The sequence below is a fragment of the Mauremys mutica genome, chromosome 1 (assembly GCF_020497125.1).
Source record: "Mauremys mutica isolate MM-2020 ecotype Southern chromosome 1, ASM2049712v1, whole genome shotgun sequence".
In the NCBI taxonomy this organism is placed as follows: Eukaryota; Metazoa; Chordata; order Testudines; family Geoemydidae; genus Mauremys; species Mauremys mutica.
This window is the reverse complement of record NC_059072.1, coordinates 251,873,330-251,887,209: the sequence shown is the minus strand read 5'-3', so window position 1 is coordinate 251,887,209 and position 13,880 is coordinate 251,873,330. Positions and strand designations below refer to the sequence as shown.

Genomic DNA, 13,880 nt, shown 5'->3' with positions numbered 1-13,880 from the left:
GCCGGATCCGGATCGGGGCAGCCACCGCCCCGCGGCCGCCCCTCGCAGGCACCAAGTCCCTTCGGCCCTCGCTCCTGGGGAACAAGCCGCCCCCCGCCCCCCCCCAGCCCCGGGATCACCCGGGCGGCGGGCCGGGACTCCCCTCGCGGAGCTCGCCGGGCCAGGGAGGCGGGGACACCGGCGCGCCGCTCACCTCTTTGGGGGAGGGGGCCGCGGCCTGCACCGAGGCGATGTAACGCTCCACCTCGGCCTTGCTGCGCCTCATGGTCGTGCCGCGCGCGCCGGGCTCCGCGCGCTCGCTCGCTCACTGAGCGAAACCGAAACGCCGCCTCGAGCTCCCCCCGCCTCGCTCGCGCTGCGCCCACTGGCGTGAGACTGGGGAGGGGGACGCTCGCGCGCCGCAGGATACGTAACGCGGCGCGCTACGTGTGTGTGCGTCGTCACCGCTTGCGGAAGCGGAAATTACGCATGTTACCCCCTCTCCTGTCTTGTCCTGAATCTGAATCTGGCCCGTCTCCTGTCTTCGCGCCCGCGGCGGCGCCGCCCTCACGGCGCGTTCTTTGGCCAGTCACAGTCCCCGGGAGCCAATCGCAGCCAGCGTTGGGGCGGGGGGCGGGGGGGAGAGCGTGGGTGCGCGTGCCCAGAACCGACCTGTACAACCGCCAACCGCCGTTGCTCCTGGGCCTCTTCCGGGATAACGGGGTGGGCGGAGGCCGAGCCCTGTCACCGCTGCCTGGCCCTGGCCTGATAACAGTGTCAGTCGGGGGCTGAGGGGCGAGTACAAAGATCAATTGTCCGTGGCCACTGGTGGCAGGACGAGAAGTAACGGGCTTAATCTGCGGCCAGGGAGGTTTGGGTTAGACCTAAGCTGAAACTTGTCTTAACTTTCAGGGAAGTTGAACTGTGCAACAGGCGTCCGAGGGAGGCCCTGGCGTCCCTGCCATTGGAGGTTTTTAAGACCGGGTTGGACAAGCACCTGTCGGGGGTGGCCTAGGGTAACTCAGTCCTGCCTCAGCGTTAAGGGGCTGGTCTTGAGGATGTCTCAAGGGCCCCTAAAGCCCTGCATCTCTGTGATCCAAAAGGGATGTGGAGAGGCTGCGTAGGACTCGTGTGAACTCTGTGTCACAGAACCGGGTTGGTGCATGAGATCAGCGTGCCCAGTAGAGATTTATGTCTGTGACATTTGTTTTCCACTATGGCCATCTTCAGTTAATATTCTTCTGAGATTAGAGTGTATACACAATAGGCTTAATCCTCAGACCAAGCCTGTGATTGACTACCTACCTGGAGCCATTATGATGTGTTTATCATGAGTCCAAGCTACTTCAGCAACTGTATAAGTCTGTTTCCTTCAGCTCTCTCTCTGTACAGCATCCTGACCAGCAAAATTATCCAGGAAGAAATAGGAGTCGAGTTCCTTCTTCCTTAAAGCCAGTATTAATACATGATCTGGTAAGACAATGGTTCTCAATCAGGCATACATGCCTCCCTGGGGTACGCAGAGGTCTTCCAGGGGGTAGTACATCAGCTCATTTGGATATTTGCCTAGTTTTACAACAGGCTACATAAAAAGCACTAGCAAAGTCAGTACAGACAAATTTCATTCCGACAATGACTTATTTATACTGCTGTATATACTGTACACTGAAATATAAGTACAATATCTACATTCCATGGTAAAATGAGAAAGTAAGCAATTTTTCAGTAATATTGTACTGTGACACATTCGTATTTTTGTGTCTGATTTTGTAAGAAAGTACTTTTTAAGTGAGGTCAAACTTGTGGGTACACAAGACAAATCTGACTCCTGAAAGGGGGACAGTAGTTTGGAAAGGTTGAGAGCCACTGCTGTAAGAGACCCTGGGAGCATGTGTCTGATCAAATAATAATCAGAATTTGGGGTGGGATTTACATACATCTATATGTAAAGCAGGTGAATGGTCTGGTGGATGGTAACTGGAAATATGAAAGTACACCTCCTTTAGATGTTTCAGATGGAGCCCTGTTCCTGGTCCTCGAAATAGAATGAGGAACGATCGTTGATGTGGAATTGGTTGTAGTGCTCTGAAGTACATAATTAGAGCCCTATCAAATTCCAGGCCATGAAAAATGCATCATGGACTGTGAAATCTGGTCTTTTATGTGATTTTACCCTCTACTATAGATTTCATAGGGGAGACCGGCATTTCTCAAACTGTGGGTCCTGACCCAAAAGGGAGTTGGGTTTATTTTGGGGGGGGGTTATTTTGGAGGGGGTCACGGTATTGCCACCCTTACTTCTGTACTGCCTTCAGATCTGGGTGGTTGGAGAGCGGTGGCTGTTGGCCGGTGCCCAGCTCTAAAGGCAGCACCCCACCAGCAGCAGTACAGAAGTAAGGATGGCATGGTATGGTATTGCTACCCTTACTTCAGTGCTGCTGCCTTTAGAACTGGGCAGCCAGAGAGTGGTGGCTGCTGACCGAGGGCCCAGCTCTGCAAGTAGCAGCCTAGAAGTAAGGGTGACAATACCATACCATGCTACCTTTACTTCTGGCGGTGGTTCTGCCTTAGGTCAGACTAGACGATCATAATGGTCCCTTCTGACCTTAATGTCTATGATTCTATGAAAACTGGGCTCCCTGCCAGCAGCCGCTGCTCTCCAACTGCCCAGCTTTGAAGGCAGCGCCACCACCAGCAGCAGCACAGAAGTGAGGGTAGCAATACTGCAATCCCCCTAACAACTTTGCGAAACCTCCCCTCCCCCGATAACTCCTTTTTGGGTCAGGACCTCTACAATTACAACACAGTGAAATTTCATATTTAAATAGGTGAAATCATGAAATTTATGATTTTTAAAATCCTATGACCATGCAATTGACCAAAACGGCCCATGAAATTGGTAGGGCCTATAGATGATGGATGGTTTCATTCATGTCCACACGTTTCTATGGCCTGCTTGAGATAAGGAAGAAACAAAACTGTGGCTTTGATTCTTGTACCACTACAGAATGTGTCCAGTGTCCTCATTTTGACCAAAGCCATAAGAAGCCATTTGCTTCCAAACTGAAAGTGTGGCACAGATTTGAGGGGGGTGAGTCTAACTTGAGACAGGGCTTGTTGGGAGTCATGCAGATTGGTTTGAGACAACTGAGGACAACTGCTGACTTTGCCTCAGCACATTGGATTTGTTTGAGCTATGACTTGCAAAGTGGTATTCTCTCTCATACTTCAGGGGCTGCTTCAACTTGCCAAATGACCTGTATTCCTTTCTGTAGCACTTGGCAGGAGCCAGGATTGTACATCTGGTTTTGTGATGATTCTGAATAGCTCCACTTTCCATAACGTTTCCCACTGTAGTGCCAAGACAGTTTAGGAACTGATTTGCCTGAGTTGTCTGATCTCAGTAACTAGACCCTGTGTATCTGCATTAAAGAGATAGGACCCCATATATTTTTCAAGGAGAAGCTGTTTGGCTATGGGATTTTTTTAAATGTAGAAAACCTTGTGATACTGTCCACCCATGTTAGCAATTCTTGAGACTGCACATTAAGTGTGTCAAATAACATTTAATACTTTTATTTGTTTTTATTGATTGTCATTATTGCAGGGCTCATGCTGACATATTTCATACATGGGAGGGAGATGAGGTGACACCTGTTTGGATATAGCTGCCTGTAAAAGGCCTGTTTAACGAAGAGGCCACTCCTTTCAGGTAAAAAAGAAAATCCTCTTTGAAACACTGAGTCCCTCACAACCAGGGATGATAGCTATGTTTATCTTTAGTTGTGACACTGCTGGGGTAGCAGATAAAACCAGAAGGAACTTCAAGGAGAGCCAGTGACAGACAGGTCTGGTTCTGCTGCCAAGCTGCCCCCCATGCTAAAATACCTGTTGTAATTGACCTGTGGATCTTAGCGTGATAAAAAGAAGTGACTAGGACTAAATGGCAGGTCAGGGTATGCTACCGATTATGTACATATATTCAGTGATGAGCTGCCAAAATATTAACAGGTTCCCTCCTCCTCACCCCACGAGGGGGTCATGCCCCATCTAACCCCCCATGTTCCTTGACACCCCCCCGGGACCCGCCCCATCCACCTCCCTTCCCTGTCCCGACTGCCCACTGCGGCCCCATCCAAGCCCTCCTCTCATTCCTGATGGCCCCCCGGGATCCGTCCCATCCAACCACCCCTTCTTTGTCCCTGACTGCCCCCCACCGCCTCATCCGCTCGGCCGGGACTGGGGCCGCGGGGCCCGAGCCGGGCCAGCTAGGTCCGCTTGGCCGGGACTGGGACCGGCACTGCGGGGCCCGACTCCCCAGGCCAGGCCGGAGTCGCTCGGCCAGGACCAGCACCGCGGGACCTAACTCCCCGGGCTGGATCCGCTCGGCTGGGACCAGTGCTGTGGGGCCTGAGCCGGGCCGGAGCCGCTGGGGCCAGAGCCGGGGGTGCTTGGCCGGGACCGGGCAGGGGCGCTCAGCTGGGGCCAGGCCAGGGCCAAGGGGAGCCGGACAGGGCCACTCCATGCCTCCCTGGAGCCCTCCTCGCGCCCAGCCCCAGCTTACCTGCCTGCTGCTTGTTTCAGGCTTCCCGTGAACATCTGATTCGCAGGAAGCAGGGGAGGGGAGGAGGAGGGCGGAGCGTTCAGGTGAGGAAGGGGACGTGAGCTGGGGCCGGAGTGGACAGCTGCCCGAGCTTTTGTTAAATTTAAAAGCTTTTTTAGAACCGGTTGTCCTGGAACAACCGGTTCTAAAAGGGTTTCTAAATTTAACAACTGGTTCCTGCGAACCGGTGCAAACCGTTCCAGCTCACCACTGCTTATATTATAACATTTACACAGTACCGCTGCCACACAATGATGTCCTCAGTGATGCCCAGGTCTTTTTCCTGATTTGTTACAGTTAACTTAGAACTCAATAAGTGTATGGATTTAACTTACTTTTCAATGTTTATTACCTTGCGTTTGTCATTAGTGAATTTCATATGGGATCATGCATCCGACGAAATGGGTATTCACCCACGAAAGCTCATGCTCCAATACGTCTGTTAATCTATAACGTGCCACAGGACTCTGTTGCTTTTTATAGATTCAGACTAACACGGCTACCCCTCTGATATGGGATCATGTTAGCCGCTCACTAGTTAGAGATGGGCCCTCTGAAGTTCCGTGGTCTTTTCTAGTTTTGATTATAATGAGTAAGGAAGATAAATTTATTCTGTATAGTTGTTAAATATCTAATGTGACCCGTATGCTAATGTGAAAATGTGTGCTGACTGACTGACTGTGTTGGACGAGGGTGGGCAGCATTCAGGGGTAAATTTCAAAACTAGCCTATTTTAAATTATTTTATTTTAGGAAAAGTTAGCATGGATTTTATTTGAAACATTTCCTAGACAATTCAACTATCCACTGAACAGTATTTGAAATTTAAAAGCTAAATTAATTTATTAAAGTGGGAAATAGACGGACTGTAGTTCTGCTTTAAGGGAAAAGCACAGTAAGGGAAATACAGCCTTAACTATGGAGTCACTTCTGACAGTTCAATAACACAACAAACTGGGGGCTGTAGTTCTGCTTTAAGGGAAAAGCACAGTAAGGGAAATACAGCCTTAACTATGGAGTCACTTCTGACAGTTCAATAACACAACAAACTGGGGGCTGTATTCTGTGTAGCACTAGTAAGGCTACATAGCAGAGAACATATACAGGGCTACAATAAGAAGACAACATATACGAGGTCTCTCACCTTCGCCACCAAACATCCCTTTAAGAAAAAGTCAGACAAGTTGTATTCTGTAGCCTTTATTAATCACACTGGGAAGCTTAGCATTTAAACCAACTAAGGGAGATTTTTTCTTAAAGATATGAAATGAAACTTTAGTTGGTAGAATATAATCCTATACAATCTGTTTAGGTTGCTATAGTAAAGGAAAAACATATTTATTAATTTTGTTAAACAAGTTTGCCATACTACTGCACTTTTCTAAAGGAAGGGAAACCTCCCCTAGATTCTTTCTGAATACAAATGAATAGCATAAGACTTTGAAGTCTGTTATAGGGAATTCTGATCAGTTTGGACCCAGTCCTTCAAGGCTGACATGGAAGCTGAAAGTGCTCAGCACCTTCCAGGATAGACTATTTATACATACACTCACTGGTGTAAAAGTAACATTAGGAGATGAAAGAGAATTATTTCATGTACTATTAAAAAAATTAATTCAGCCTAGAAGCAACGTAATGTATTTTTTAAAATTCAGGTGTTCTCAATATTTGAAAAAACAACTGCATACGTCCTATAGAGTTGAAGTAGTTAAAGCATATTATCTCTTGTAATACCTGGTATACATTTTCTGCATAAAAATATAAAATAAAAATAAAACTGTATATATATTTAATGCATCAAATTTTTGGAATACTATTGTGAAAGATACAGAAGAATAAGGCACAAAATGTAAGTAAAATACAAAAACACTCATGAATGTTATTGGATTATTTTAAACGGAACATAGCAAAATTCAGGTAGCTCTGAATATGCATATTTCTTGCAACAGGAATATGTTTTCTGTATTTCCATTACAACTTTTAAGTCTGATATACAAAGATTAATTGTGTAAGAATTATCTATTAAAGGCACTACACTTTTGCAGTGGTTGCACTTAGAAGTTTGACTTTCTTCAGAAATATTTAAAATAAGGCTTCATAATGACTACTGGGATCTGAATCTAAAAAATGAATAGTTCCATAAAAAGGGATGCTAGTCATTTAAAGACTTACAAACATGCTTAATTCTGTAAAAGCAGCAAAGAATCCTGTGGCACCTTATAGACTAACAGACGTTTTGCAGCATGATTCTTTGCTGCTTTTACAGAACCAGACTAACACGGCTACCCCTCTGATGCTTAATTCTGTGCACGAGTATTACTGTTAACTTCAACGGCACTCTTTGTGTACAGAAAGCTAGGCTTGTCTGTTAAGTCCTTGCAGGATATGCACAAGCAGATCTTATGTCTGCACAGAATCCCACTGATATCAATGGGTACAAGGCAGATCCCACTGCAGTACCAGAGCCATAAGAGTTTAACATGAATTTGTATCTGCAATTTACTATGCAAGTACAATCTACATAACAAATATGTATACATGTAAATATCAAATACAGAATTGAAGATATATTTTGTTTTTGCTAGTTATGAGGTTTATATAAAATGTAGGGGTTTTTAGATGCATGTTTTGCGGGAGATAAGGAGGAAAGTACTTTAGTATGAAGCTAGTCATGCATCAAGGAAACTCATTTTTTTTGCTTATGTATTGCTAATTGCAGCCTCAAAGAAAAATAAAATAAAAGTCAAGTAATAGCTGTAATATCTTCTCGTTTTTGCACAGGAAGATGAGATGAGAAGGAGGCTTTACTTCCTCCCTAAAGTTTCAGCTAGTTTCTTCAATCTTTTCTTCAGCTCCAAAGGAAACTTCTCATAGCATTTCTTGCAGACAGGCTTCATATCAAATTCAACAAATTTGTTCCTACAAATGATATAAAAGGAAAAATATCTTTAGTGAAAGAGATTTCAAAGAGTATTTGTAGCATTCCATATTGACATTGTACAGGCCAGCAAAATAATGCTTTTTCAGTATTTTGCTCAAAATATACATGGAGCTAAGATTATAAATGATATAGCAAGACAGCAAATGTAGATGTATACGTGAATCTATTTTTTTTATGATACATACAATTATATTTGTTATTAGCAATGCCCAGCTTTGTCACCGGGTGCCAACATTCAGGAAGGAAAACCCAAATTCACGAGAGACTTTTTATTTTTATTTTTTTTAACCCTGGCAGGTTAAGTACAGGTGAATTTGCTAAAGGTGACAGATTTGAGTTTTGAAAGATTGAGATGGCCAGTCATTGCACATATAGTTAATATTTATGTGAAAGAGACATGAAAATAAATAGCGGAAGTGAAAGAGACAACTGTACAGGAAAACAGAAAAAAAATAGAGAACTTTTGGATACTGAGGAAAATTGTTTTATGCAATACTGTATGTTGTGCAACCACTGAATTGTAAACCTAACAGTAAAGATACACACTATATTTTCAGAAGTCTGTGGATACCAGCGTTATGGACCTACAGATATCTGATGTGGGTATAGGCATGGACTTTTATTTAGAAGATGCTATGAATTTCCACACTGGATCAGAGCAGTGGCCATATATAAGTATCCTGTCTTGTTGAGGCCCTGCAGGTCCAGGATAGGTCTGAACCTCCCATTTGCCTTTGGGATTAGGATGTAGCAGGAGTAGAATCCTCTTCCTTGCATATCCCAAGGAAGCTCCTCCACAGCCCCCAGGCAGGGGGCGGGGGGGAGGAAATGAAGAATGTGGGGTGGCCAAAAATTGCAGGGTGTAGCCCATAGCCACTATGTCCAGGACCCAACGGTCTGAGGTAACCCGTGACCAGACCAAGTGGTCAGAGAAAAGGCAGTCAAGAAAAGGGCAGGAAGGATCCGGGCAGTTGGCTAGTGCATCGCTCCCGAGCGCACCCTCAAAATGAGCTCTTCTGGCTCCCCTGGTGTTTTGCCAGACCAGGCTGCGCAGGAGATTGGGATGATGAAGGGCAGCGGCGGTTGAACCCAGTGTCCCTTTTCCTTCTAGGCCCCTGCTGAGGCTGCCACTGCCTAGGAGGTGGGGAGGCTGGAATGGCTGCCTAGACGATTGAGGCTTGTGCATCCCCAGGGAGCGGAGGGTCGCCTTTGTGTCCTGTAAGTCATGCAGACGTACATCTGTTTGATCAGAAAACAGGCTGACACCATCAAATGGAAGGTCCTGGATTGAGGCCTGCATCTCTTGGGACAGGCTGGCAGTCTGGAGCTGCGCCGCATGACCACCGCTCAGGTGACCTCTTGGGCAGCTGAACTGGTAGCATCCCAGGCCATCTGGAGAGAGGACCGAGCAGCCGTGGTCCCTTACATGACCAGGGTGGCGAATTCCTGGGCTGCTTCCTGGGACATGAACTTTAAAGAGCTCCACAAGTTAAAATTGTAGCGGCCCAAGAGGGCATGGTGATTTGCCACCCGAAACTGGAGCCTAGCCATAGAAAAACATTTTTTTTCCGCTAGTTAAGTCCAGTCTTTTCGCCTCTTTATTCTTAGGGGTAGAACTGGTGGGCCCATTTGTCCTGCTCATTGGCCACCAACACGACCAACGAACCTGGTGATGGATGGGTATATAAGTACTCGAACCCGTTTGCGAGAACAAAGTATTTTTCCACCCTTTTCGAGGTGGGCAGGATGGAGGATGGGGTCTGCCAGATGGCCATGGCGATATTCAGAACCCCTTCGTGAATCGGCAGCACGACCTGGGTTGGGGTGGCCACAGAGAGCACATTAAAAAGCATGTCCGTCTGCTCCTCAATCTCCTCCACTTTGGAGGGCAGGGGCGGCTCTAGGGATTTCGCCACCCCAAGCACGGCGGCACGCCGCTGGGGGCGCTCTGCCGGTAGCCAGTTCCGCGGCTCCGGTGGACCTCCCGCAGACATGCCTGCGGATGCTCCACCGAAGCCGTGGGACCTGCGGACCCTCCGCAGGCACGTCTGCCGGAGGTCCACCAGCAGAGCGCCCCCCACCCGCAGCATGCCGCCCCAACCAGGCGCTTGGCATGCTGGGGCCTGGAGCCGCCCCTGTTGGAGGGCCAAGTTAGCCGCCACCCTGCGGATTGTCAGCTGGGCTAGCTCTGAAAGGTGCTGCTACTGCTTCATCTGGGGAGGAGGAAGATGACTGGATGGGCGGGGGGCCTTGGGTTGGGTACTGGCTCCTTACAGGAGGCAGTCACTGGGACGTCCTGCACCAAGCCCGGTGCCGCCTATGGTCTGCCTGATGTGGCAAATAAGGGGTGGCAGGAGCGGGGCACCAGTATGACAGGAACGCCCCATATGTTCCAATTCAGCCATTGGGTTGGCCACTGGCTTTCGCACCAGGTCGGCACCAATGTTGCTGATGCGCCCTCCGGAGGCCACTCACGCTGTCTGGGCAAGGGACTGAACTGCACCTCCAAGCCCGAGAAGTCGTCTCCTTCCGATGACCAGGGAGGGGCTGTGGAGGCTTGAGTCTGACAGCTCATGGTTGCTGCTGGAGACCGGTGCCGGGGGTAGGAGGAGTGGCATCACGTCGGGGACTGTCCTCAAAGTCTTGGCGACGGTGACCAACGGCGGGATGAGTACTGGTACCAGGGTGATCGACAATGCCTGGGCGAACCTTGGTGCGACAACGGAGATCGAGAGCATGGTGCCGGTGACTTGTAGTGGCTAATTAGAGACTGAGCTGACATGGAGACCAAAAATGTGGCAACTTCTGGCTTTGTCTTGGCTCTGGAGAACGGCAGCGCTCGCCTGATTTGTTGGAGGCCTTTCCGGCAGGCTTGCCCTCACGGGGAGCCGTAGCCGGGTCCTTTGCCACACGCGGAGGAGGCACTGTGGACTCTCCTGGTGCCAGGCCCTTGGAGGGGGCCAGTTGCACCATTTGCTTGGACCCGCCACTGACTCCAGGGAGTGGTAAAGGGCCTTTTCTGCCTTCAGCGGATCTGGAGTGGGCGGACGGTGTGAACAGAGTCCCTTGCCCGGAGCCTCTTACTTGGTCTTGGCTGGTGCCATCTTCTTAGGCTTCTTCTTTGGCACTGGTGACAGGGATTAGTGCTGGGAGGACCCCGGTGCCAGAGGCGTGCTATGCACCGAAGTTGAAGTGCTGGGTGCCAATTTGGGCCACACTGGCTCCGAAACTGGACGCAGGGCAACCTGCATCAGGAGGGCCCTGAAGCAGATGTCATGCTTGTTCTGAGTCCGTGGACAAAAGTTCGGGCACAAACGACAGTACTCCTTTATATGGGTTTCCCCGAGGCACTGTAAACAGCTCTTGTGCGGGTCACTAACAGGCATAGGCACAGGAAGAACCGAGCTTGAAACCTGGAGATCAGGGCATGCCTTCCTGGGGCGAAGTTCCTGCTTGGACACTAACTAAACACTTAACGGGTACTTAACTACTAACTAACGACTAACGACGCTTAAAATTATCTACAGAGAAGCACAAGGCTAAACAGATGAAGAAAAACCACTGACCACTTGTGAAGCAAGGGACAGAGGTGCTCCGATTAACCACCATGGGCGGTAAGAAGGAACTGAGAAGGCGCAGGGCAGGCGGCGCCTGATGTACCGCACCATGAGCGCGGCACTCCAGAGGGCACCACAGCTGGTCCTACGGGTACCGCTAAGGCAAAAGTCTCCAACGGCTGTGCACGCGCACACCTAAAATGGAATGGACATTAGCAAGCACTCAAAGAAGAATGTGGATTTGCATAGTCTCATCCCTATGGTTATATGTCTAATTGAGGGCTGTTGTGATACAGTAATTTGAAAATGGAGCAAAATGTTAATGTTAGTGAAAACGTCATAAAACAAGAAAATGTACTCAGCATATAGTATTGTTTTCAGTAACTGACATTTTATATTAGCTTAAAAACTATTTTGTGGGTGTTAAAACGGAAGCACAAGGCATTTACTAAAAACTGAATTTCAAAATTATCAGGTTTTCACAGCTAGCTTCTAAATCTGCATCCCCAAGTTTTCTAAGCATAATCCTGCATTTGAGCATGTGGACAGCTAACTATTCAGCCTGCATGCACACAAATGCCTACTGGCATATGTAATTAACTATATGCACAAAACAGATGAAATTTGGGAAGCTGGAATGAAATCATAGCTACACAGTGGTCTAGAACAGTCTGTTCAACAAGGTAAGAATTTTTCTCCGAGAAGTCCAAAATTTATGAATTTTGCTGTTTAAGAAACCTTGCAAGCTCAATTTCTGAGCACAGTGGCCTAAACTTAACATATTAAAATGTAGTGTTCAAAATTTCAAATCATAGATATGTGGAAATTAATAGTTGTTTTGTCTTTGATTATCACAAACACATGCAGAAAACCAAAAGAAAAATACATGTTCTAAACACTGACCAAAGAAGAAAGGAGCAGAGATGGTGATAGGAGGAAAAGAAAAGTTTACAAACAGACTGGCTTTTTCTTTTTCAGCTTGTCTTTATCCTTTGCTTCTCGCTCCCGTTTGGCAAGTCGACGTTTAAATTCTTCTGGCATTTTCTCATAACAGTGTTTGCAGACAGGTTTTAGATCAATTTCAACAAACTTATCCCTTTAGATAAGACACAGAGGAAACAGTGGAAAGAACAGGAAAAGATTTAAGAATAAGTCATAGCTGAAAGAAGAGTTGAACACAAAGCACAAATAGATTTTAAAGTAATAAATGAGCAAAGGAACAAATACATATATCATTTACAAGAAGTTATCTATAAAGGTTATATAACCATTACAGTTAAGCTATGACTATAACAACTGTGCTTGAAAGGTGACTATTGATCTATTCTGAAGAGATCGCAACTGTTTTCCGTCTTCTTAAACTATCTGATAAACTTACTTGAGTGTTAACTTAGTGTTGCAAGTGGAACAAGCGAAACAGTTCACACACCATGCCTTATTCAGAGCCGAGACAACTAGCGGGAGGAGGAAAAGACTATATTAGCAGTTTAATAAACAAAGGCATTTGTTAAAAACTTCTGAAATTTACACATTCATAAGACGTACAGCAAAAGATGATTATTTTTAAACCTATTTCTCAATTAGGGATAAAATTAGGGACCACAATAATGAAAATGAAGTGAGGGTAAGGAGACACACATACGCATATATTGTAAGTAAGTGCTGTGTAAAAGGCATAGATGCCTCTAAATTACTTCAGTGTTTAAGCTGATGCTTAACATTTAGCTCTGCTCTTTGTTTTGTGATAGCTCTGCTTTGGAAGAGCTCCATTTTGATCTTGAATCAAAGTTGCCTTTCTTTCCCCCTTTGTTTTTGTCTCTACTTCCCCTTCCTTTGTATCTCTTTCCATCCTGCTTTCTTTACATAGGGTTGCTGAGAATTAAGAAATGAAACCTCCTAAAGCATGCTTTATTGGGAAAAAGAACAAAACGAAACTTAGAGAAATGAAACATAAGGCCTTGATAAGGAATGATTCATGGGAGGAGAAGTTCCTCTAACATTTGCAGATATGATAGAGATGAGTGAAATATTGTGAGGGAAGTCCTTCAAGCCCTGGGGCATTTGCCAGCAAACTGGTCAAGCACTGTTCTAACCAGTTTTGACAAAGGTGGATACCTAAAACTCAGTGACGTCAGATATGTAGGCTTGTTTATTGTAAGATATAGAAGAGGGAAGGGACTAGGAGGGACCACATGCTAGTGCCTGCTTGTTTAGCTGAAGCCAGCCAATATGGGTTTGAGTATCCCAGGCCTAATCCTGTTGTAAGTACACCTCTACCCCGATATAACGCGGTCCTCAGGACACAAAAAATCTCACTGTTTTATAGGTGAGACCTGGGGTAGGGAGAGGAACCGTTTTTACCGCTCCCTGCCCCAGCTTCCGCCCTCCCCCCAGGCTTGCCACGCCAATCAGCTGTTTGGCCGGGCAAGCGGGGGGGGGGGGGGGGGGGGGGGAAGCAGAGCGGCGGCAGCGCGCTCAGGGTGCAGGCAGAGATGAGCTGGAGCAGGGAGCAGTTCCTCTGCACCGCCCCCACCCCGTTACTTGCCACGGCTCTCCCCGCCCGCCCCAGCTCATCTCCGCTCCATCTCCCACAAGCACGATGCAGCTCCGCTTCTCCCCCCTCCCTCCCAGGCTTGCCACGCCAATCAGCTGTTTTGCAGGGCAAGCCTGGGAGGGAGGAGAAGCGGAGCTGAGCGGCATGCTCGAGGGAGGAGGCAAAGGTGAGCTGGGGCAGGGGGGCTGCAGCCAGGGGGGAGCGCAGTGGAACCACTCCCCACCCCAGCTCACCTCCGCTCCGCTGC

The 13,880-nt window shown here is 47.5% G+C and overlaps 2 protein-coding genes and 1 long non-coding RNA gene across 6 annotated transcripts in view; 1 reads left to right on the top strand and 2 right to left on the bottom strand.

The window, feature by feature from the left end:
- Positions 1-280, bottom strand: part of LOC123364640 (E3 SUMO-protein ligase RanBP2-like) — a 67,978-nt gene extending 67,698 nt beyond the window's left edge. Inside the window, exon 1 of the mRNA XM_045006932.1 lies at positions 194-280. Within this exon, the coding sequence (XP_044862867.1) occupies positions 194-265 (72 nt within the window). The 5' untranslated portion in view covers positions 266-280. The remainder of the gene's footprint in view (positions 1-193) is intronic.
- Positions 281-528: 248 nt separating this feature from the next.
- The window catches only part of LOC123364639, a 41,527-nt gene continuing 28,175 nt past the window's right edge, over positions 529-13,880 (top strand). Inside the window, exons 1-2 of the long non-coding RNA XR_006577190.1 lie at positions 529-1,452; positions 3,587-3,691. This is a non-coding gene — a long non-coding RNA (uncharacterized LOC123364639). The remainder of the gene's footprint in view (positions 1,453-3,586; positions 3,692-13,880) is intronic.
- The window catches only part of LIMS1 (LIM zinc finger domain containing 1), a 138,665-nt gene continuing 130,550 nt past the window's right edge, over positions 5,766-13,880 (bottom strand). For 2 of the 4 annotated variants that reach the window (XM_045006904.1, XM_045006896.1), the window contains exons 9-10: positions 12,458-12,533; positions 5,766-7,500 (exon numbers count right to left, since the gene is read on the bottom strand). In XM_045006904.1, coding sequence (XP_044862839.1) covers positions 7,386-7,500; positions 12,458-12,533 — 191 coding nt within the window. In that variant the 3' untranslated portion in view covers positions 5,766-7,385. Of the gene's footprint in view, positions 7,501-12,012; positions 12,176-12,457; positions 12,534-13,880 lie in introns of those variants that run through there. The other 2 variants (XM_045006911.1, XM_045006893.1) reach the window with 1 other exon arrangement.